This window comes from Salmo salar, chromosome ssa05, assembly GCF_905237065.1.
Source record: "Salmo salar chromosome ssa05, Ssal_v3.1, whole genome shotgun sequence".
In the NCBI taxonomy this organism is placed as follows: domain Eukaryota; kingdom Metazoa; phylum Chordata; class Actinopteri; order Salmoniformes; family Salmonidae; genus Salmo; species Salmo salar.
The window spans coordinates 52,467,443-52,488,707 of NC_059446.1; the positions used below are offsets into that span (position 1 = coordinate 52,467,443).

The 21,265-nt window shown below is 42.5% G+C and overlaps 1 protein-coding gene and 1 non-coding gene across 3 annotated transcripts; both read right to left on the minus strand.

Annotated features, from left to right (window-relative positions):
* Positions 1-437: 437 nt before the first annotated feature.
* LOC106605098 (lysophospholipid acyltransferase 5) lies at positions 438-19,209 on the minus strand. Of its 2 annotated transcripts, XM_014200401.2 has the most exons (13): positions 18,717-19,197; positions 14,412-14,519; positions 7,087-7,193; positions 6,605-6,698; positions 6,234-6,271; positions 4,969-5,147; positions 4,741-4,849; positions 4,521-4,607; positions 4,090-4,256; positions 3,534-3,681; positions 2,726-2,881; positions 2,322-2,450; positions 442-1,047 (listed from the first exon to the last, which is right to left on the minus strand). In XM_014200401.2, exons 1-12 carry the CDS (start codon positions 18,799-18,801, stop codon positions 2,331-2,333), a joined length of 1,398 nt encoding a protein of 465 aa, XP_014055876.1. In that variant the 5' UTR covers positions 18,802-19,197; the 3' UTR covers positions 442-1,047; positions 2,322-2,330. The 2 variants fall into 2 exon arrangements, with proteins under 2 accessions (XP_045574317.1, XP_014055876.1); XM_045718361.1 differs by lacking the exon at positions 14,412-14,519 and having other exon boundaries at positions 438-1,047; positions 18,717-19,209.
* A 1,777-nt stretch (positions 19,210-20,986) lies between these two features.
* On the minus strand, positions 20,987-21,042 carry LOC123743269 (U7 small nuclear RNA). Its single transcript, XR_006770077.1, has one exon. It is a non-coding gene; the product is annotated as a U7 small nuclear RNA (small nuclear RNA).
* Between the last annotated feature and the right edge of the window lie 223 nt (positions 21,043-21,265).

A 21,265-nucleotide genomic window follows, 5' to 3' on the forward strand; every position in this document is an offset into this window, starting at 1 on the left:
CATGGTGCTTGCCTACGGAGCTGTGAGGGGAACGGCACCTCCGTACCTTCAGGCTCTGATCAGGCCCTACACCCAAACAAGGGCACTCCGTTCATCCACCTCTGGCCTGCTCGCCTCCCTACCTCTGAGGAAGCACAGTTCCCGCTCAGCCCAGTCAAAACTGTTCGCTGCTCTGGCACCCCAATGGTGGAACAAGCTCCCTCACGACGCCAGGACAGCGGAGTCAATCACCACCTTCCGGAGACACCTGAAACCCCACCTCTTCAAGGAATACCTGGGATAGGATAAAGTAATCCTTCTAACCCCCCCCTTAAAAGATTTAGATGCACTATTGTAAAGTGGTTGTTCCACTGGATATTATAGGTGAATGCACCAATTTGTAAGTCGCTCTGGATAAGAGCGTCTGCTAAATGACTAAAATGTAAATGTAAATGGTAGTAGGTGCCAGGCGCACCGGCTTGTGTCAAGAACTGCAACGCTGCTGGGTTTTTCACGCGCAACAGTTTCGCGTGTGTATCAAGAATGGTCCACCACCCAAAGGACATCCAGTCATCTTGACAACTGTGGGAAGCACTGGAGTCAACATGGGCCAGCATCCCTGTGGAACGCTTTCAACACCTTGTAGAGTCCACGCCCGACGAATTGAGGCTGTGGAGGGGTGCAACTCAATATTAGGATGTTTTGTATACTCCGTATATATGGACTTGAGGGGAGGGTTGAAACAGGAAGAGAGATCATAAAAACAGAGCCCGTGAGTGGCGAGTGCAATATTCTGTGTATACAAGACGTCAGTCTCATCAAGTTTTCTAAAATCAAGAAAACACCCACTGATTGGCTCACAATTGTGGCACAAAGGTTATTTCCTGTACCCTCATCTCCCTAGTCCCCCCAAAAAATGTGCATCCCGTCCAAAACACTAAAATAAATAGAAAGAAAAACGTGTACACACAAATAATATTAAAGGCTTTAAAATATTTTCTGATCCGCTCCTAGTTAAAAGTCACAGTTCCCTTCAGTCACATCCTGGGTGGAGATTCAGCCAGAGACCTGAGAGAGAAGAGAGGTGAGATAGAGATTAGTTGAGGTGACTTTCCCCCCCTTACAAAAAGCGCTTTGAGCATGTGGTGGAAAAGCACTATAGAAAAAAAAAAAAAAAAATCCAATCCGTCAACATAAATATTATCCTATATCCACAAGTAACATAAGCTACAACGACATTTCTACCTCTGTTTCTGTCTATTGATAAAGATGTTGTGAAGATCCCTCTATATGCATTAGGAGAAATTTGTAAGCCTAAATCTAACAAATTGGAAAAATTCACAGCATTTGCTTTGGATTGGAATCTTCCACATTAATTTTAGATCTGCCTATTTTGAATTCATACCATTTATGAGGTATGAAAACATCTTTCAAAAGTCAATTTTGGGGTGAACTATGCCTTTAAGTTTAATTAATTATCTGGAAACTACCTTTTGCCAATATGGAGACCGTAATGAATAACTGAAACATAGGGAATGTTTTGACCAAGTCTAAACTAGAGCTGGGACAAAAATCGACAATTACAAATAATAATTGTTTTAATACATTTCTTTTAGGACTTTCAACTTCATTTTTAAGTAGATAGTTTACCCAATAGCATTTTTTCATTTTTACATGAAGAGGGTAAAGTTGGTAATGTCTCAACGAGGGCAGAAATCATTTTACGGGCAGTACAGCACTGTTGGGAGGGGACGCTTCATTTCCTAAAGTTCCAAGTAGTCAAAATCATACATTTATGAGATGTAGGTGTCACCAAAGCTGTGTTGTATACATTAGGTATGTCGCATTATGATACATTACAAGCTCAGTTTTTTTCTCTCAGTTAAAAAAAAATTAAAAAAAATATCATATAATTGTCCGTTTTAGGGCTAGTTCACCCAAGTTACAAAATGGCATATTGGTTTCCTTATCCTGTAAGCAGTCTTTGGACAAGGTATGAAAGCAACCAATGCTTTCGTTTTGTTTACCTGGCCACAGTTTCAAATGCTTTTTTTTTTTTTTATGTTGATTTGGACATTAAGTGCAAAAAATGCTAATACAGCTACCATTGACTTGCATTGGTGCCACAAATGCTAACACGTTAGCATTTGAAACAGAGGCCAGGTAAACAAAACCAAAGCATGGATTTGTGTCATACCTTGTCCATAGACAGCTTACAGGGTAAGGAAACCAATATGTCATTTTGTACTATCCCTTTAATCATTATCCAAAATTCCATAATCGCCACAGCCTTACTGTAAACACAGAAAAGTCTGGGAGAACTATACAGAAGCTTACATTACCTAACAGTTCTAGTCCTCCTTTTTCTCGCTCCGTTCTTTTCTAGGTACCAGCACCTTGCGGAGATATGGGATGCCTAGATACAACGTGAAGAAGAATATGTGGCCGCAGAAATAAATGGATGAATACACCTGCAAAACAGAAAGACAAACCGAGCACATTAAATCCTCATCCAGACAGCCATTTCCCCAACCCAAGTCAAGAGTTTAAACATATGCCAGACAACTGCATTTAGCACACAAAAATCGATGATCTGAGTTCTAACATGTTTGTGGCATTACGAACTGCCAGCTACCTTTAGCCACTTCAAATAAAGTAAATAAAGAGTCTGAACATTTAGAATGTGTTGCGATGTGCTTATGACAACATTACGAAGGCTTATTATGCGGTCTAAGCCGTTTATTACCCTGAGCCACTTGTCGTAGGTGAAGAGGCAGAAGGGCACCAAAGGATAGCCCATGAAGAGCCAGTGGATGAACTGCTGGACCAGGTAGATGAGGGGGTAGAGAGGACTGTTGGCCAGGCGGGTCAGCAGGGGACTATCCCTCACCAGCGCTTGGGCCTGAGGCAAACAGGGATAGGCATACAGCATAAAGATATAGTTATGGACACGGACGCACACACAGTAATCCAGTAACGCATACAGGGCAGAGAGTTTGAGAATCCTCCAACAGCTTAAATGGAGATCTTGACCCTTTGTTGTAGACCCGCTTGAGGTAGATTTAGCAATGACAGGGTGTCTCCTCTTGAGGAGGCTTAACATTCACAGGTCCAGAGTTTGGAAAACATCACAAAGAGAAAGATGAAAAGCCATGCACACTGTTTTTATGCTCCCAATGTTAGATGCAACTATGTTGACTACTGAGGGTCAGGTCGCCCTCACAAAAAAGGTTTCTTAACCTTACCTGCTTAAATACATACGGTACATTCCCACCGTGGTCAAGACATTGCCGTGTACAAATTTGAAAGCATCCAAAATAAGTGAGGAGGCATTTTCCTGGCTCCTCAGGATTCTCTCTCAGTCCCTGGTGCTTGTTTCCATAGAAATATAATTACTAGACAAGCCATTCCTAATCAAGTCACTGTTCGGTGATAAGTGGACAAGCAGCTATATTGAATGTACCCATAAGAGTAAAGCAGGAAGTAAAAGCAGGAAGTTCAGTATTCAAGTAGTGCTTTATTCAAATTCTATTAATTCCATTATTTACTCATACCTGTCTCTCCACATTTACGATGATGAACTCCATGGAGAAGCAGAGGAGGTATCCAGAGTGCGTGCCATGCCAGATGGCCAGGAACGCAAGCGCGGTCACCTGAGACAGGAGCTTATTACCCAGGAACTTCAACCGCTTAAACACGTGCCTGGAGGAATGTTACAAACCACCAAATACTGTTAGATGTATGATTTTTTTTTACTAAACCTTCATTTATACAGCTTAGTATCAGTAAGATAAAGGTCCCTTGCTAAATAGATTTTATCACTTTTTGTCAGGCACTAACCTGGCCCTACATAGATTTAGTTTCAGTCAGGTACTATCCTAGCCATGCATAATTTTAGTCAGGTACTATCCTAGCCATGCATGATTTTAGTCCGGTACTAATCTAGCCATACATAGTTTTAATCAGGCGCTAAGGTCCTTGCTATCCAAGATCCATGGTATGTCCTTACCCAATTAAGGTGGAATTTAAAATGGCCACAGTAAGGATGCCCCAAGGATCCCAAAAAGAACTAACCTGGACATAAATAGCTTGAGTTTGTCAGGCACTAACCTGGCCACCCAGGCGTTGGTGTTTATGTTGAAGGAGGCGATGGTGCCTGTAAAAAGGGGTGTGGTCTCAAACGTCCACACCTTCATATTTGCGCAGGCGTCCCATTGGTGCTCGCCATTCTGACCCAGCCCATTATAGCCAAGGCCAGAGAGTATACAGACTCCCTCCTGAGTCAGAAAAAAAAAGAAAAGACATTCCTTTTACAAATACTTAAATAACTTCTTCCTGAAAAACCTAAATATAGGGTAACGCTGATATACTGGGCTCCCAGACCAGTTTCTTCTCACCTGATCTGACATAGGTGTGCCCCAGTAGAACTATTCTGTGTGACAATGACAGGTATGTCCGTAAAGGTTTTATTTTGAAGCGGGTGCAGCCTGGAAATGAGACGTTTTACATACCAAGTGCTGCTACATAGTGCTACTACTCACCGCTATGACCCAGCAGCTAACATATTTGTACAGGATGACTTTGGCCCAAAGGAGGATGAAGACACAGCGGTACCAGAACGGCTGCGCCTGGAGAGACACGCATTTGACTAAGGACGGTTACATTTGTCAAACAGAACAGCGTATGGCAATGTGGCTTTGGCTTCAAATCAGTGATGTTAAAAGCGTCAGGAATGCTGGTGCAAAAGCAAGGCTTTCTTACGTCGTACTCGTCTGTTAGGTAATAGCTATCTGGGTAGTGCGGACTAAATATTGCGTAGATCACCAGGCAGAGGAGGCCGAGGGAGAACCGCTTCATAGCAGGTATAACACTGAGAAAAAGAAAAAAAAAAAGATTAAGTAAACCCATACATCCATCCCCTTCCTCTCTCTGCCTCAACCCCCCCACCCCACCCGTCCTACCCTTCCCTCCATCCATTCCTGCCTCTACCTGTTAGGTGGCTGTCCCGGGCAGTCGGTGAGCTCCCCTTTGACTAGCCTCTGGTAGCTGCGCAGCGTGAACTGGGGTCCCACCAGAAAGCCTCCGTAGAAGTAGGAGAAGCCGATAACCTCCAGCAGAGAGGGAACATTGGCCAGGGCTGACCTCTTCTGCTCCTCATTCAACTTGGACTGGTGGGGTGGAGGGGGAGAGAGAGGGAGGAGAGTGAGAATAGTGGTTGGAGCCGGGGAGAAAGAAGGGGGAGGGTTAAGGAGGATTTAGAGTAAAAAGGGGAAAGGTTGGGTAAAAGAGAAAAGAGAGAACAGAGAAAGGGAAAGCAAAGAGGGGAAAAGGGTAGAAGGAATGTGAAAGAAAGAAACAGGAAATAGAGAAGCATTTTTTAACAGTGCACAAAGTCACTGGCTGAGAAAGAATAAGCTCCCTGCATATCCAGTTACCCAGGGTTCTTATTGAAAGCTGCCCACGGTTGGACCGCAAACTCAATTTGAACCAAGTAGGACTACTTAAAAGGCATTTAACTAGGGGGCATAAAACTGCCGGGTTTCCAAGTGCAAACCCGTGGCATGTTTCCAAAATACTACAAAAGACAATAATCCAAAAACAGTCAATAGTCAGCAACAACAACCCAAGGTATTCTCTGACACGGATAGAATGATAAACAAAAATACAGAAACGACATTGTGCAACAAATGACAGAGACAGGGTGATATCGTAGACATACAACAGGACCTTAATGCCTGCCTTTTGTGGGCCTTTTTGACTAGGCAAAATAAGACACACAGCACAGTAACCAGACTACGGGGCGGGGGTCCCAAATCGCACCCTATTCCCTACATAGTGCTCTACTTTCGTCCAGAGCCCTATAGGCGGTGGTCGAAAGTTGTGCCATTTAGTAGGCCCCCTTCATAAACAAACAGAACAGGTGAGCAGCAACTGTAACAGAGTAACATTGTAATGAGTGATGACCACTAGACATTTGCCTATTTGTAAATGGACAACTTCCTCAATGCAAACACACACACACTACCTCAACTCATCTCTGACTGATGTGTGGACAAAGTCTCTCACTCAAACATCCAAACTGTCTCACTTGCTCGCACACACACACACACACACACACACACAGAGGAGAACTTGAAGCACAAAGACAAGTACACTGAGAGCAAAATAACAAATAGAACAGAGGGAGAAAAATAAAAAAATCCGCACAGAATTGACCAATAATCAAAAGGCAATAGAGAGATCAATCAACTCACTGGTTCCTGGCCACCGTCATAGTAATCAAATGACAAACCTGAAATCAAAGAGAATGCAATTGGCATCAGTCACTATGTTATGAAAGCGCCTAGGATTGCCATGATCATTGGAATTAATACTTTGACTGTAGATGTTCCTCAGCTGCACAGACGTAAAGCCATGACGGATTTTAGTAGGATTTTTAGTATACTATGCAAAATATGATCCATGTTATCTCCGAGGCTAATGAACAACTACTACAAGTTGTCAATAAGAAAAGAAAATAGGACAAATAATCATTCAGCAACGGGTGTTACACAAAATACAAGTGGGAAACAGAGGTGTTGTACAGAGCAGTGGAGAGAGGGTGTTAGTGATGAGGTGAGCATACCGATAAGTTTGAGTGCAAGGACACATTGGGGCATGGTCCATTTGATATCGTATTCTTCTGTAGCTGTGTAGTAGTAGCCTGAAAGCAGGTATGCCTACAGAGAGAGAAGTGGATCAAGAAAAAGGGAGGGGGGTGGGGAAAGAGAAGACAGACTGATCAAAAAACAAACACCACAATCACACTTAAAAAGGAGAGAGAGAGAGAGAGAGAGAGAGAATTACGTCATACAGTGGCAGTGTTCTACGGCGCTTCAGTACTCCAGTGAAAGCAAAAAGGACAGAGAAAGGGGAGATCCTAACATGAACAGCAGAAATCACACACAGACAGTGCAGCTCTTCAACTACTGTAGCAAGGGAGGGGCAGCAAGCAAGAAAGAGCAAGAGAAGCTGCCTCTACCACCTGACCCTGCATCACAACACAGGAAGAGACTGAGAGAAAAGGAGAAAAATAAAGAGCGAGAAAGATTGAGAGAGAAATCTCACCATTTGAAAAATAAAGCTGGCCAGGACGGTTGTTATCGTCCTTCCCATAAGCCTCATCATCAGGAACTGGACAAGGACGCATAATGCAGAGTGATAGAGCTGTGTGCCTGAAAGAGACAGAAGGGTGGAATGATAGAGGGACAGAGGGAGGAAGGGAAAGGGGCAGAGAGATGGATATTAGCACAGAGAGAAAGAGAAACAGAGGAAGAAAGAGTGCATTCTTGCAAGTTGAAGATGAGCAAGTCACAGGTTATCATGTGAAGATGATAAAAAAAAAAAAAAAACTGATTCCACAAAGACAGGGAAAGTGCAACAGACCTGCTGTAAAATCCAAGTGCAGCAGAGAACAAGGGGGAAAAGAGTTTGTGTTATTAATCCCCTACCATTATGTAAACCATCTATCCATCCCTCTCTAGACTCACTCAGTCAAACTCTTTAGTTCTTCACAATTACTCATGACTTGGTGGTTACTGGTTAGGCTAGCTATAGCGTACAAATTGAATGATAGACCTTGAGCTAGTCCAGGCGTGTCAAACATACAGCCGACTCAATGCGGCCCATGGGGTGTTTTGAGCAAAATACATACATATGTTAATTGCAGTGGGTCAGAAGTCTACATACACTAAGTTGACTGTGCCTTTAAACATCTTGGAAAATTACAGAATATGATGTTATGGCTTTAGAAGCTTCTGATAGGATAATTGACATCATTGGAGTCAATTGCACGTGTACCTGTGGATGTATTTCAAGGCCTACCTTCAAACTCAGTGCCTCTTTGCTTGAGATCATTGGAAAAGCAAAAATAATAAAAATAAAAAAAGACCTCCAAAAGTCTGGTTCATCCTTGGGAGAAATTTCCAAACGCCCAAAAGGTACCACATTCATCTGTACAAACAATAGTACGCAAGTATAAACACCATGGGACCACGCAGCCGGCATACCGCTCAGGAAGGAGACACGTTCTGTCACCTAGAGATGAACGTACTGTGGTGCGAAAAGTGCAAATCAATCCCAGAACAACAGCAAAGGACCTTGTGAAGATGCTGGAGGAAACAGGTACAAAAGTATCTATGTCCACAGTTAAACGAGTCCTATAAATCGACATAACCTGAAAGGCCGCTCAGCAAAGAAGAAGCTCAAAAAAAATTTAAAATAAAATTGAAAATCACCGTAAACAAGCCAGACTACAGTTTGCAACTGCACATGGGGACAAAGATCGTACTTTTTGGAGAATTGTCCTCCGGTCTGATGAAACAAAAAAAGAACTGTTTGGCCATAATGACCATCGTTATGTTTGGAGGAAAAAGGGGGATGCTTGCAAACCAAAGAACACCATCCCAACCGTGAAGCACGGGGGTGGCAGCATCATGTTGTGGGGGTGCTTTGCTGCAGGAGGGACTGGTGCATTTCACAAAATAGATGGCTTCATGAGGCAGGAAAATGATGTGGCTATATTGAAGAAACATCTCATGACAGTCAGGAAGTTAAAGCGTGGTCGTAAATGGGTCTTCCAAATGGACAATGACCCCAAGCATACTTCCAAAGTTGTGGCAAAATGGCTTAAGGACAACAAAGTCAAGGTATTGGAGTGGCCATCACAAAGCCCTGACCTCAATCCTACAGAACAATTTGTGGGCAGAACTGAGAAAGCGTGTGCGAGCAAGGAGCCCTACAAACCTGACTCAGTTACACCAGCTCTGTCAGGAGGAATGGGCCAAAATTCACCCAACTTATTGTGGGAAGCTTGTGGAAGACTACCCAAAACGTTTGACCCAAGTTAAATAATTTAAAGGCAATGCTACCAAATACTAAGTGAGTGTATGTAAACTTCTGACCCACTGGGAATGTGATGAAACAAGTAAAACATTCTTTGTACTATTATTCTGACATTTCACATTCTTAAAATAAAAGTGGTGATCCTAACCAACCTAAGAAAGGGAATTTTTACTAGGATTAAATGTCAGGAATTGTGAAAAACTGAGTTTAAATGTATTTAGCTAAGGTGTATGTAAACTTCCGACTTCAACTGTACATTATTTTTTGTTAACTAGTAAATAGTAGCCTACAGCAAAGTGTGTTTAAATAATTTCTAACTTGTTAACAATTTCGGCTAGTTAGTGTTTGCTACCATGTGGGTTTTAGCTTACTTGATCCTGTTAACTGAGGAGTGTTATTTCACCTGTTTCCATACATATTTCATTTTAAAACATGTATCTTACAAAGGAGTTGTTTAAATCTAACCGCTTAACTATTTATCTCTACATGGAATTGCATAGTTTTAAAAAAAGTTTTCTAATCTTTACAGGAAAATACCACGGGCACTATCTGATGTGTGGCGACATTTCACTGCAGCTAATGTTGAAGGAAAAGCTGTGTAAATTTGCAAATACTGTGCCAAATCATATGAAGAATGCAAAGATGCAGAATCATCTGGCCAAGTGCATAAAGTTCAGCAACCTCTGACAAAAGTCCCTCTACTTATATTCGAGGTGAAAATGATGAATCAGACACCTTATCGATAGCAACAGCTCATGGTCTTCCTGGAATCAGAAGTTTTTTTTTACTCAGTGGAGGAACGTAGTCAGAGAAATGCTGATGAATATCTTACTCGAGCTGTGTAAGCAACTGGTTCACTTCTGATGCTCACATGTATTGGAAGAGATTTCTGAATGTTCTTCGCCCAGCATACACCCCTCCAACCAGACATGGTTTATCTACTCATTGACTGGATGCAGAGTTCAACAGAGTTCAAGTGAAGGTCAAGCCAATCATAGAGAAAGCAGACTGTATTGCAATCATCTCTGATTGGTGGTTGAATGTTCGTGGGCAAGGAATAATTAACTACATCATCTCAACCCCTCAACCAGTATTCTACAAGAGCACAGACACAAGGGACAACAGACACACCGGTCTCTACAATGCAGATGAGCTGAAGGCAGTCATTAAGTTATAGCAGCAATCTACCTCACCAAGCAGTAAGAAGAATAAAAGCACCACATTGAAGCTGCCCAGCAACACCTGTTGGGGTGGTGTTGTCATCATGTTTGACAGTCTCCTGGAGGGGAAGGAGTCTCTCCAAGAAATAGCCCTATCACAGTCTGCCGATATGGATAGCACCATCAAGAGGATCCTCCTGGATGATGTATTTTGGGAGAGTGGTAAGCAGCCTGAAACCTATAGCAGTAGCCATTGCACAGATTCAGGGAGACAATGCCATCCTGTCTGATGTTCAGACTCTGCTTGCAGATGTAAGAGGAAAAATCCATACTGCCCTGCCCACTTCACTGTCGCTCCAAGCAGAGGGAACTGCAGTTCTGAAATGCATCAAAAAGCGTGAAGACTTCTGCCTGAAGCCCATACACGCCGCAGTGTACATGTTGGACCGCAAATATGCTGGCAAGAGCATCCTGTCTAGTGCAGAGATCAACAAGGCCTATGGTGTCAACACTACCGTGTCTCGCCACCTTGGCCTGGATGAGGGCGAGGTTCTTGGCAGTCTGGTGATGTACAGTCGTGGCCAAAAGTTTAGAGAATGACAAAATATACATTTTCACAAAGTCTGCTGCCTCAGTTTGTATGATGGCAATTTGCATATACTCCAGAATGTTATGAAGAGTGATCAGATGATTTGCAAAGTCCCTCTTTGCCATGCAAAACTGAATCCCCAAAAAACTATTTCACTGCATTTCAACCCTGCCACAAAAGGACCAGCTGACATCATGTCAGCGATTCTCTTGTTAACACGTGTGAGTGTGGACAAGGCTTGAGATCACTCTGTCAGTTCAAATAACAGACTGGAAGCTTCAAAGGAGGGTGGTGCTTGGAATCATTGGTCTTCCTCTGTCAACCATGGTTACCTGCAAGGAAACACGTGCAGTCATCATTGCTTTGCACAAAAAGAGCTTCACAAGCAAGGATATTGCTGCCAGTAAGATTGCACCTAAATCAACCATTTATCGGATCATCAAGAACTTCAAGGAGAGAGTGGTTCAATTGTTGTGAAGGAGGCTTCAGGGCGCCCAAGAAAGTCCAGCAAGCGCCAGGACCGTCTCCTAACGTTGTTTCAGCTGCGGGATTGGGGCACCACCAGTACAGAGCTTGCTCAGGAATGGCAGCAGGCAGGTGTGAGTGCATCTGCACGCACAGTGAGGCGAAGACTTTTGGAGGATGGCCTGGTGTCAAGAAGGGCAGCAAAGAAGCCACTTCTCTCCAGGAAAAATGTCAGGGACAGACTGATATTCTGCAACAGGACTGCTGAGGACTGGGGTAAAGTCATTTTCTCTGATGAATCCCTTTTCTGATTGTTTGGGGCATCCGGAAAAAAAGCTTGTCCGGAGAAGACAAGGTGAGCTCTACCATCAGTCCTGTGTCATGCCAACAGTAAAGCATTGTGAGACCATTCATGTGTGGGGATGCTTCTCAGCCAAGGGAGTGGGCTCACTTACAATTTTTCCTAAGAACACAGCCATGAATAAAGAATGGTACCAACACATCCTCCGAGAGCAACTTCTCCCAACCATCCAGGAACAGTTTGGTGACGAACAATGCCTTTTCCAGCATGATGGAGCTCCTTGCCATAAGGCAAAAGTGATAACTAAGTTGCTCGGGGAACAAAACATCGATATTTTGGGTCCATGGCCAGGAAACTCCCCAGACCTTAATCCCATTGAGAACTTGTGGTCAATCCTCAAGAGGCGGGTGGACAAACTCCAAGCATTGATTATGCAAGAATGGGCTGCCATCAGTCAGGATGTGGCCCAGAAGTTAATTGACAGCATGCCAGGGCGGATTGCAGAGGTCTTGAAAAAGAAGGGTCAACACTGCAAATATTGACTCTTTGCATCAACTTCATGTAATTGTCAATAAAAGCCTTTGACGCTTGTAATTATAATTCAGTAGTCAGTCAGTAATTCATAGTAACATTTGACAAAAATATCTAAAGACACTGAAGCAGCAAACTTTGTGGAAATGAATGTGTCATTCTCACAACTTTTGGCCACGACTGTATACTTCCAAGCAAGGGCTTTGGGATGGAGATGCAATATGGCAGTCGTGCCAACATATCTCATCAGCCACCTGGTGGAAGGGACTTTGTGGATCTGAGGCTCTTTCCCCAGTTGCCTCCAATATCCTCCAAATCCCACCAACATCAGCTGCCTCAGAGCGCAACTGGTCCTTGTTTGGGAACACACACACACAAACCAAAGCCCGCAACAGGCTGACCAATACAAGGGTTGATAAATTGGTGGCCATCCGGGCAAATTTGAGGCTTTTTGAGCCTGACAACGAGCCATCCTCAACAAGGTTGGAAAGTAACAGTGAAGATGAGGCCTCAAAGACTGATGTTCAAGAGGTGGACATTGAGGAGGTCCGGGGAGAAGACATGGAAGCCTGAGAGGAAGACAACCAAAGCTTTAGTTTGTAGACTATCATTGTATAGATGTATGTTGAAAACGTTTTTGGGAGATACGATGTATCATTGGGGATCATTCAATATTCCCTTTTGTTGTTCAGTGAAATTATCCCATGTGAAGAGCCAACTCATTTAAAGTTAAATTTGTAACTAAATTGTTATTTTTTTTTTTTTTGTATTGGAAGGATTTAAATATTTGCAATTATGTCTACTTATGATAAGGTAAAAGGTTTGTTTGTCCCCATATATTGTAACTATATCCAATGCAAATAACATCACATTTAAAATGGTATTAATATGTATACATTTGTTAATTCCCATATATTCCTGTTAATTCCCACGGAAAGTTTCTACCTCTGAATATTCCCCAAAATATGCAACCCTAAGCTCAACCAAATCGAAACTGTGTAGAAATTATAAAGGACCTACATTTATAGTCTCTTCACTTTGTCCAGATTTCTAACAATCAGTGAAACGAAAGCTAGAAAGTCAGGACGCATGGAAAATTCCTAAAATTATGGATAGGACTGCATTTTGGTAATTTTGACGGTAAGGAAATATAACAAATTGTGTGTGCAGCCCTCCGGACCTCGGTGAAGACTGAGTCAGGCCCGCGGGTCGAAACGAGTTTGACATCCCTGAGCTATACAGATCCCACCCTTAAGATACTGTCCTGTTCTAGGCCGTTCCCTTGCAGCGTTACACACTAGGGTTTTTTCTTAGTATGTCATGGAAGCCCCTGAAGCAATAATCAAAGCTACAAAACACCAAAATATTTCATTTGAAACAAATAGAGGGCACATTTCTTTGGGGTGGGGGGGGATTTTTATTATTTATTTTTTTTTTAAATCAACAGAGCTGGGTAGGAGGGACGCTTCCACATAGGGTCGCAAAAATATTTCAATAAATTCCCTGGTTTTCCCAGAAATCCCAGTTGGAGAGTAGCCAGAATCAGGAAGGAACCAGGATTTCTGGAAGAACAGGGAATTTATTGAAAGTTTCCAGAATTTTCCAACACTACTCCCACTGCCGCAAAGTAATGGTGAGACAAACACTTTTCAGAAATGAGCCACTTTACCCTTTCAGTCTCCTCCCCCCCTCTGGAGTTAACGCCAAGAAAAATAGGTCCCCATCCCAACTCCGCAACAGTTTCCCTGCCAACATCACCACCATAAGGAAATCATTACCCATTCCCCACACCCCACTACTCATTCCCCAGCCACTTGGCTGAACTTACATAAGACTCCTGAGCAGCTAATCAAATGGCTACCAAGACTATTTGCATTGCCCCCCCCCCCCGCACAGTGCTGCTACTCTGTTATTATCTATGCATAGCCACTTTAATAACTCTACCTAAATGTACATAATTACCTCGGTACCGGTGCCCCCCACCACATTGACACATGGTACCGTTACCCCCTGTATATATCCCCGCTATTGTTATTTACTGCGGCTCTTTAATTATTTATCTCTTACTTTTCTTTAGGGATTGTCTTAACCAACAATGGGGTTAAGGGCTTGTAAGTAAGCATTTCACTGTAAGGTCTACACCTGTTGTATTCGGCGCATATGACAAATACAATTTGATTGTTTTCCTCAACAACCCACCTGCTCTCTCACCTCCCCTTCACCTGAAGTTTTGAAGTTCTAATATTGTTATTGATGACACTATTTAGCTATTTCAGGTAGCACTGCTCAAAAATAAGCTCCTGGTCATAGCCAACTTCTCAATCCTTTTAACTTATTACAAATGTATAGGCATGAGCTGAAATACCTACCAACTTCCACCTTCATTAATTTTCCTCTCTCCATCCCCCACACCACTTCCCCACCTCCTTTCTCTCTGCCTCCCTCCTTCTCTATTTGCCTCTCTGCCTCCCTCCGTCCCCTCCCTCCGTCCCTTGCGTCTCACCAAAGTTGAAAGCTGCCAGAGACAGTCCGGAGATGGCGTGGTATAAGTGAATGACAGTGGGTGGCTGGTGGAAGAAGAACTGCCGGTACAGCAGGGCACAGGGGTACCCTGAAGGAACGACAGAAAGAGAGAAAGGAGAAGACAGTTAACATGCGAATCAACACGAGTGAATCATTCTAGACGAGAGCCCTTAGTGCTGACAGCACAATGATGACCTTGTAGTTCAGTGCTACAACCTCAAGATAAAACGGAGACGTTTATCAGTGCACACCCAGGGATGCAATTGGTCTGGGGCCCGCCGGGGCTGAGGTTCTGTACCTTAGACACAATTCATACAACAAGATCTAATGAAAAAAAAAAATTAAAAAGGGTTTTGTACCGTGTCTCCCGCCCAATGTTGTCAACGCATACGAGACTGTGTGCACTCACTTTTCGGACTGCTCGCACAGGCTGCGCAACTGCTATATAATGGTTGCCTACACACCCCCCAAAAAATGTGTAACACAGGGGAAAAAATGCTTCTGCTGAGACACACTTTGAAGATGCTGCTGTCCACATGTACTTTTCCTCAGCCAACAACATGAGTAGCCTAACAAACACCAAAATCAGACAACCACACAGTTGAATATGGGAACCTTTTCAATTGGCTTGTCACATTCTATGCAAGACAATAACACACTTTCAAATTGTGTGTACCACAGGGGGGAAAAAACATGGTGCAATGGCTGGGCAAATGCATAAATCACAACACATATTTGAAAGGGGTTAATGGCCACTTAAAAGAAAATCCCAGCATTCCATTACTACTACATTTATTATTTCTCAACTCCTAAAAATTTGTGAACTTAACCATTTTCAAACCGGAGTATGAGCAGAATGGTTTAGGCGCTTTTAGCGCTTGCTGTTCACGAGAGGAGATAAGGGCCAAATGTAACATGGGTCAGGTGTAACAGCTAGGCCTACACAAAAAAAATTATCTGTTGCTTTTACGGTAACTTACTGGTGGCCAGTTACAGTCGGAAGTTTACATACACCTTAGCCAAATACATTTAAACTCAGTTTTTCACAATTCCTGACATTAAATCCTAGTAAAAATTTCCTGTCTTAGGTCAGGATCACCACTTTATTTTAAGAACGTGAAATGTCAGAATAATAGTAGAGAGAATGATTTCTGATTTTATTTATTTCATCACATTCAATGGGTCAGAAGTTTACATACATTCAATTAGAATTTGGTAGCATTGCCTTTAAATTGCTTAACTTGGGTCAAATGTTTTGGGTAGCCTTCCACAATACGTTGGGTGAATTTTGGCTCATTCCTCCTGACAGAGCTGGTGTAATTGAGTCAGGTTTGTAGGCCTCCTTGCTCGCACATGATTTTTCACTACTGCCCACGCATTTTCTATAGGATTGAGGTCAGGGCTTTGTGATGGCCACTCTAATACATTGACTTTGTTGTCCTTAAGCCATTTTGCCACAACTTTGGAAGTATGCTTGGGGTCATTGTCCATTTGGAAGACCCATTTGCGACCAAGCTTTAACTTCCTGACTGATGTCTTGAGATGTTGCTTCAATATAGCCACAATTTTCCTGCCCCATGATGCCATCTATTTTGTGAAGTGCACCAGTCCCTCCTGCAGCAAAACACCCCCACAACATGATGCTGCCACCCCCGCGCTTCACGGTTGGGATGGTGTTCTTTGGCTTGCAAGCCTCCCCCTTTTTCCTGCAAACATAACGATGGTCATTAAGGCCAAATAGTTCTATTTTTGTTTCATCAGACCAGAGGACATTTCTCCAAAAAGTACGATCTTTGTCCCCATGTGCAGTTGCAAACCGTAGTCTGACATTTTTAATGCCGATTTTGGAGCAGTGGCTTCTTCCTTGCTGAGCGGCCTTTCAGGTTATATCGATGTAGGACTCGTTTTACTGTGGCTATAGATACTTTTGTACCAGTTTCCTCCAACGTCTTCACAAGGTCCTTTGCTGTTGTTCTGGGATTGATTTGCACTTTTTGCACCAAAGCATGTTCATCTCTAGGAGACAGAATGCGTCTCCTCCTGAGCGATATGCCGGCTGCGCGGTCCCATGGTGTTTATACTTGCGTACTATTCTTTGTACAGATGAACATAGTACCTTCAGGTGTTTGGAAATTGCTCCCAAGGATGAACCAGACTTGTGAAGGTCTACGTTTTTTTTTCTGAGGTCTTGGCTGATTTCTTTAGATATTCCCATGATGTCAAGGAAAGAGGCACTGAGTTTAAAGGTAGGCCTTGAAATACATCCACAGGTACACCTCCAATTGACTCAAATGACGACAATTAGCCTATGACATCATTTTCTGGAATTTTCCAAGCTGTTTAAAAGCACAGTCAACTTAGTGTATGTAAACTTCTGACCCACCGGAATTGCGATACAGTGATTTATAAATGAAATAATCTGTCTGTAAACAACTGTTGGAAAAATGACTTGTGTCATGCACGAAATAGATGTCCTAACCGACTTGCCAAAACTATAGTTTGTTAACAAGAAATTTGTGGAGTGGTTGAAAATCAAGTTAATGACTCCAACCTAAGTGCATGTAAACTTCCAACTTCAACTGTACCTGTAAATTCTAAATAAACTGGTTTAACAATACATTGCTGTAAAGTTTACTGTAATGTAATACTGCTAAACAAAGGTTTTTTTTGAATTTACGGTAACATACTGTACAGTATATTTTTGGGACATTCAAGTCATCAATATGATGCTAAATAGCAACAAGATCATGTTTAGAGTTTGCGATGTAGCTAATTCTTAGCCCAATGGGGTAAATGCAGATGGTAAAACCCATTCTTCAGCACATTTATTAGCCACCATGATGCATCAGTTGGGCTACAGCCAGGTGATAGCCTAATGCTTTTAGCTAAATAGCACACCTGCCAGATCATGATGATATGGACCAATATGTTTTGGGCTGGAGGGGCAAATTATATTTTAGATGGTGTTAGCATCATTTTATTCCATTTATATTGTAGTGGAATGTCCTTTTAAAAAAAGTCACCGGAACTGACCTTCTCACAGTCATTCTACAAAAATGTTAAAGGTCCATATGTGACCTTTGCCACCACAGCTTAAAAAAAAAAAATACACCTGGAAACACTGACCAATCATTTATGTTTTGGATCCCTGGACACTTCAAATTAATTGAGAGCTTCTGTTCAATTTGTATGCCTAAAGCAGAGTGACTTTTCATGTTTGAATATGAAAAGTCACTCCACTGGAATGTCATTATCTGAGCATTACAGATAAATCACATGCTATTTGGTTGTGAAGAAACAGGGTAGACAACTGCCAATGACAGCAGTTTGTTTATTAAGAGCCTGTAGTTTTGCAGTCATATGTGCTTTTGGTGTATATTGTTTAGGTTGGTGCACAGTTTTCTGGTGTGTGTAACTGACAAGGGTAGACATTGGCAGTAGAATTAAAAGCTGGTAATTACATTTAATTTACTTCCATAAAGTATAGAGATCGGGAGGTCTTGCAATCTGATACCTTCAATGTGTCACAATCACAATGATGACTGGTAAAGGCAGTATTGTAGTTTCTATACATTTACAAGATTGTAAACATGGGGCCTACTGTGATACAACATGAGCCAAAAGCAAGAGATCTACAATTATAGGCTACAGCAAGAATAAACAATATCAGGGTAACAGAAGCTAAAAAGCAACAGCAATTAATTTAAGACAATGAACTGAAATACTGCACTATTTGTTAGTCAATCCCAGCAAATGTGACTTCAGAAGAAAAAATGTTCATGTGTCAGAGCAAAGTTCAGAGATGACAAGACACCCACCCAGCTAGTTAGTTACCTGGGATACACCGAGCATGTAAAGTAAACCTGTCCGTACTGTGTTACAACCGCTTGTAGTAACCTCTTCTACCATAATTGCTAGCTAATGTTAGCAACAAATATGAAATAATATGTTGTTTTCTGACAATCAGCAGAGCAGATAATGTGCTCTGCTTATTCTTGTGCCCGCTCAACCTTGCAGCCCGTCTGGTCAGCTTGTCAAAACAAGGCTAGCTAAGTGCATTTAGCTATTGTATTATCGTTCGGCTTGCCAGCGGGTCTACTCGCTAGCTAGCTAACGTTAGTCTGGCTAGTCACTGCAGCTGAGCAAGAGACATCATTAACGTTACCTGGGTTAGCAGAGTGTGTGTTGCTACACTGTTTTAAAGGTGTAAATCAATATTACATTGACACATGGTTATGTCAGAGAGTCTACTGAAAGATGTCAGCGATGACTGAATTGAACTCACCGACTAAAACGGACAGAATCAGTCGAACCGCAGGTTCTGGGGAACCTAAAGATTCCGACAATTTCTCCATCAAGGGAGCCGCCATCTTTCGTGTGGGCGGAAGTGGCTCTGGTGATTCCGTAGATGTGTACCTTGGTGAGCGTTCCACTCTCTCCTTTATCTGCCCTTGTCGATTTAGCGCTCTCCTCCCCTTTCCCCTCCTCTTTCTTTAATGTTCATTCTTCGCCTTTCTCACCACATCGACCTTCAAATCTCTTATGCCCCCAAATTTCGCAACATCTGTTCAATCTACTGCAACCTCTCTCATTTAAGTAAAATAATATCCAGCCTACTGGTGTGTAATATAGGGCATGTTGATCTTAAATTGTTACGAAAATCATCAAACTTTGTGGGCAAAAATACATTAGGTTGGATCTACACACCTCCATCAATACAGTAGACAAGCTTTTCCTCCATCCACTACCTAAAATCATATTACATTCTGTTGTCAGTGCTGCTAAACAGTGGTGTAAAATCCCCCCCGTGTGGCATTAGTTGGGAATTACGTGTTTGCCGATGCAAGTGCATGCCCCACCAGTTTCGTTTTCCCCAATGGTTAAAGGCCCACTCTTTAATTTGAAAAACAACAAAACCATCCCGCCACTTGGTTTTTTATATAGGCCTAAACTGAGGGATAGGGCTGGACACTTAAATTCCTAGATTGAGCAATGTATGGTACATGTCAGTCCATGACATGAGGTCAACAACATGACAGTTTTAACTTGCATTTGAAGATTTACTTTGAGGCATTTATAAGTGCTATTCTTCAAGAATTAGTGGCCTTTATAATTATAGATTAACACCACAGCTGTGTCAGAAGTGGGATAGGGATGACCTGTACGGGCCATCGAAAGCACGGACGGGCGTGCTTGGGCCCTGAAAGATGGCGAAGCACAAGGACTTGCTTCCAGTTCAGTTGAGGTAGGTAACAAACCTGACCTTTCTAAAAACCGATTAACGCTCCCCAAACCGTAACCTTTGGAAGCCTGTTCGTGCCTCGACTCGGGACCTCGCTCTGCCCCCAGAAACACTACAATATTATTAATTTAATGATCAGAAATGGCTGTAAATATCACAAAATTGGCCTAGAATTTGGGGAAGGTAAACTGATCAAGATTGGTCATGAGACGCATTTAAAAAAAACACTGACATGGAAAACTGAAAACTGCTGCTGACTAAATAAGTAGATAATCTTTATCCTCCCATTCATTTTTTGTGCATGTGAATAAATCCCACTGTAGACAATATGCACCCACCGTGTTGCTTTCACCTGTCCTGTCATTTCAGATCATTAGTGCAGAAGATGAGCTGAGACGACCGGTAGAGAAGCCAATTCAGACTATTATTGTACCGACACTCAATTTTTCAACATCAGTAAATTTACAAAATGAAAGTAGGCCTATTGTATTGTTGTATCTATCATACAGTGACGACCTTAACCCAATACCTAGCCACTTACTCAAGAGGGCAGGTGTTAGGTTGACAGTTGGTTTAAGCCCCGGTCTGGACTACAATCTTACTTCGCTACACTGGTGTCAGAAGTGGGATGCCCCCCAGTTGTGGCCATCGAGAGCACATCCCAAGGGTGCCGGTGTGAGGAAACGCGCACTCCGAAGAAAGGGGGCGAACTTAACCCAATAATAGCAACCTCGTCAATAGGTTCTGATCTCTTGGCGTAACAAATAGCTAAAGTATTGGGTTGACATCACTGAGTGTTCAAACCTACATCAGGATTACTACCCCATGATTTTTTAAATTGTATTTAACTAGGCAAGTCAGTTAAGAACAAATTATTATTTACAATGGCCTAACCGTCCAAACCCTTCCCTAACGACGCTGGGGCAATTGTGCGCCGCCCTATGGGACTCCTGATCACGGCCGGTTGTGATATAGCCCCGGATAGAAACCGGGTCTGTAGTGACGCCTCTAGCACGGCGATGCATACAGTGAGTGATTGATTCCAAATGATAAACCTGGTGGTTCGAGCCCTGAATGCTGATTGGCTGAGAGCATTGGCACGGTATATCAGACGTATACCAGGCGCATGACAAAACATTTAGTTGTACTACTCTAATTACGTTGGTAACCAGTTTCTAATAGCAATAAGGCACCTCTGAGGTTTGTTGTATATGACCACTTTCCCACAACCCCTCGGGCTTTATTACGTAAATCTACACTGCTTCAATCCGTAACAAAATGCACAGATGTATCATCTATTTTCAACAGAATTCGGGGGCTTCTTCAATTGAAGACGCCTACTTGACAAATACTAAAAGAGCAAATTTTCCATAATCTCTTGATGGTCACAAGCCGTCTTGTAGGTTTACAGTCAGTGTTTGCATCAGAGTTGGCTCCTATCAGGCGTACAAAAAATATGTTTCAGAATGACTAAAATATTATGTGACAAACATGTTGTAATGTTACACAAGATGGTTGTTTTGTTGTTTAAACAAAGTTATTTTAAGACAGATTGCGGGAAATATAACGCGAAATGCATTCTGGGTATGCAA

Bases quoted from the DNA above. Each gene is read 5' to 3' on its own strand.
- LOC106605098 (XM_014200401.2), bottom strand. From the start codon at position 18,801: ATGGCGGCTCCCTTGATGGAGAAATTGTCGGAATCTTTAGGTTCCCCA. The intron at 7,194-14,411 runs GTGAGACGCAAG...TGTCTCTTTCAG, and splicing joins TCTGGCAGCTTTCAACTTTG to GCACACAGCTCTATCACTCT. The intron at 2,451-2,725 runs GTAATAAACGGC...TCTGTTTTGCAG, and splicing joins CCTACGACAAGTGGCTCAGG to GTGTATTCATCCATTTATTT.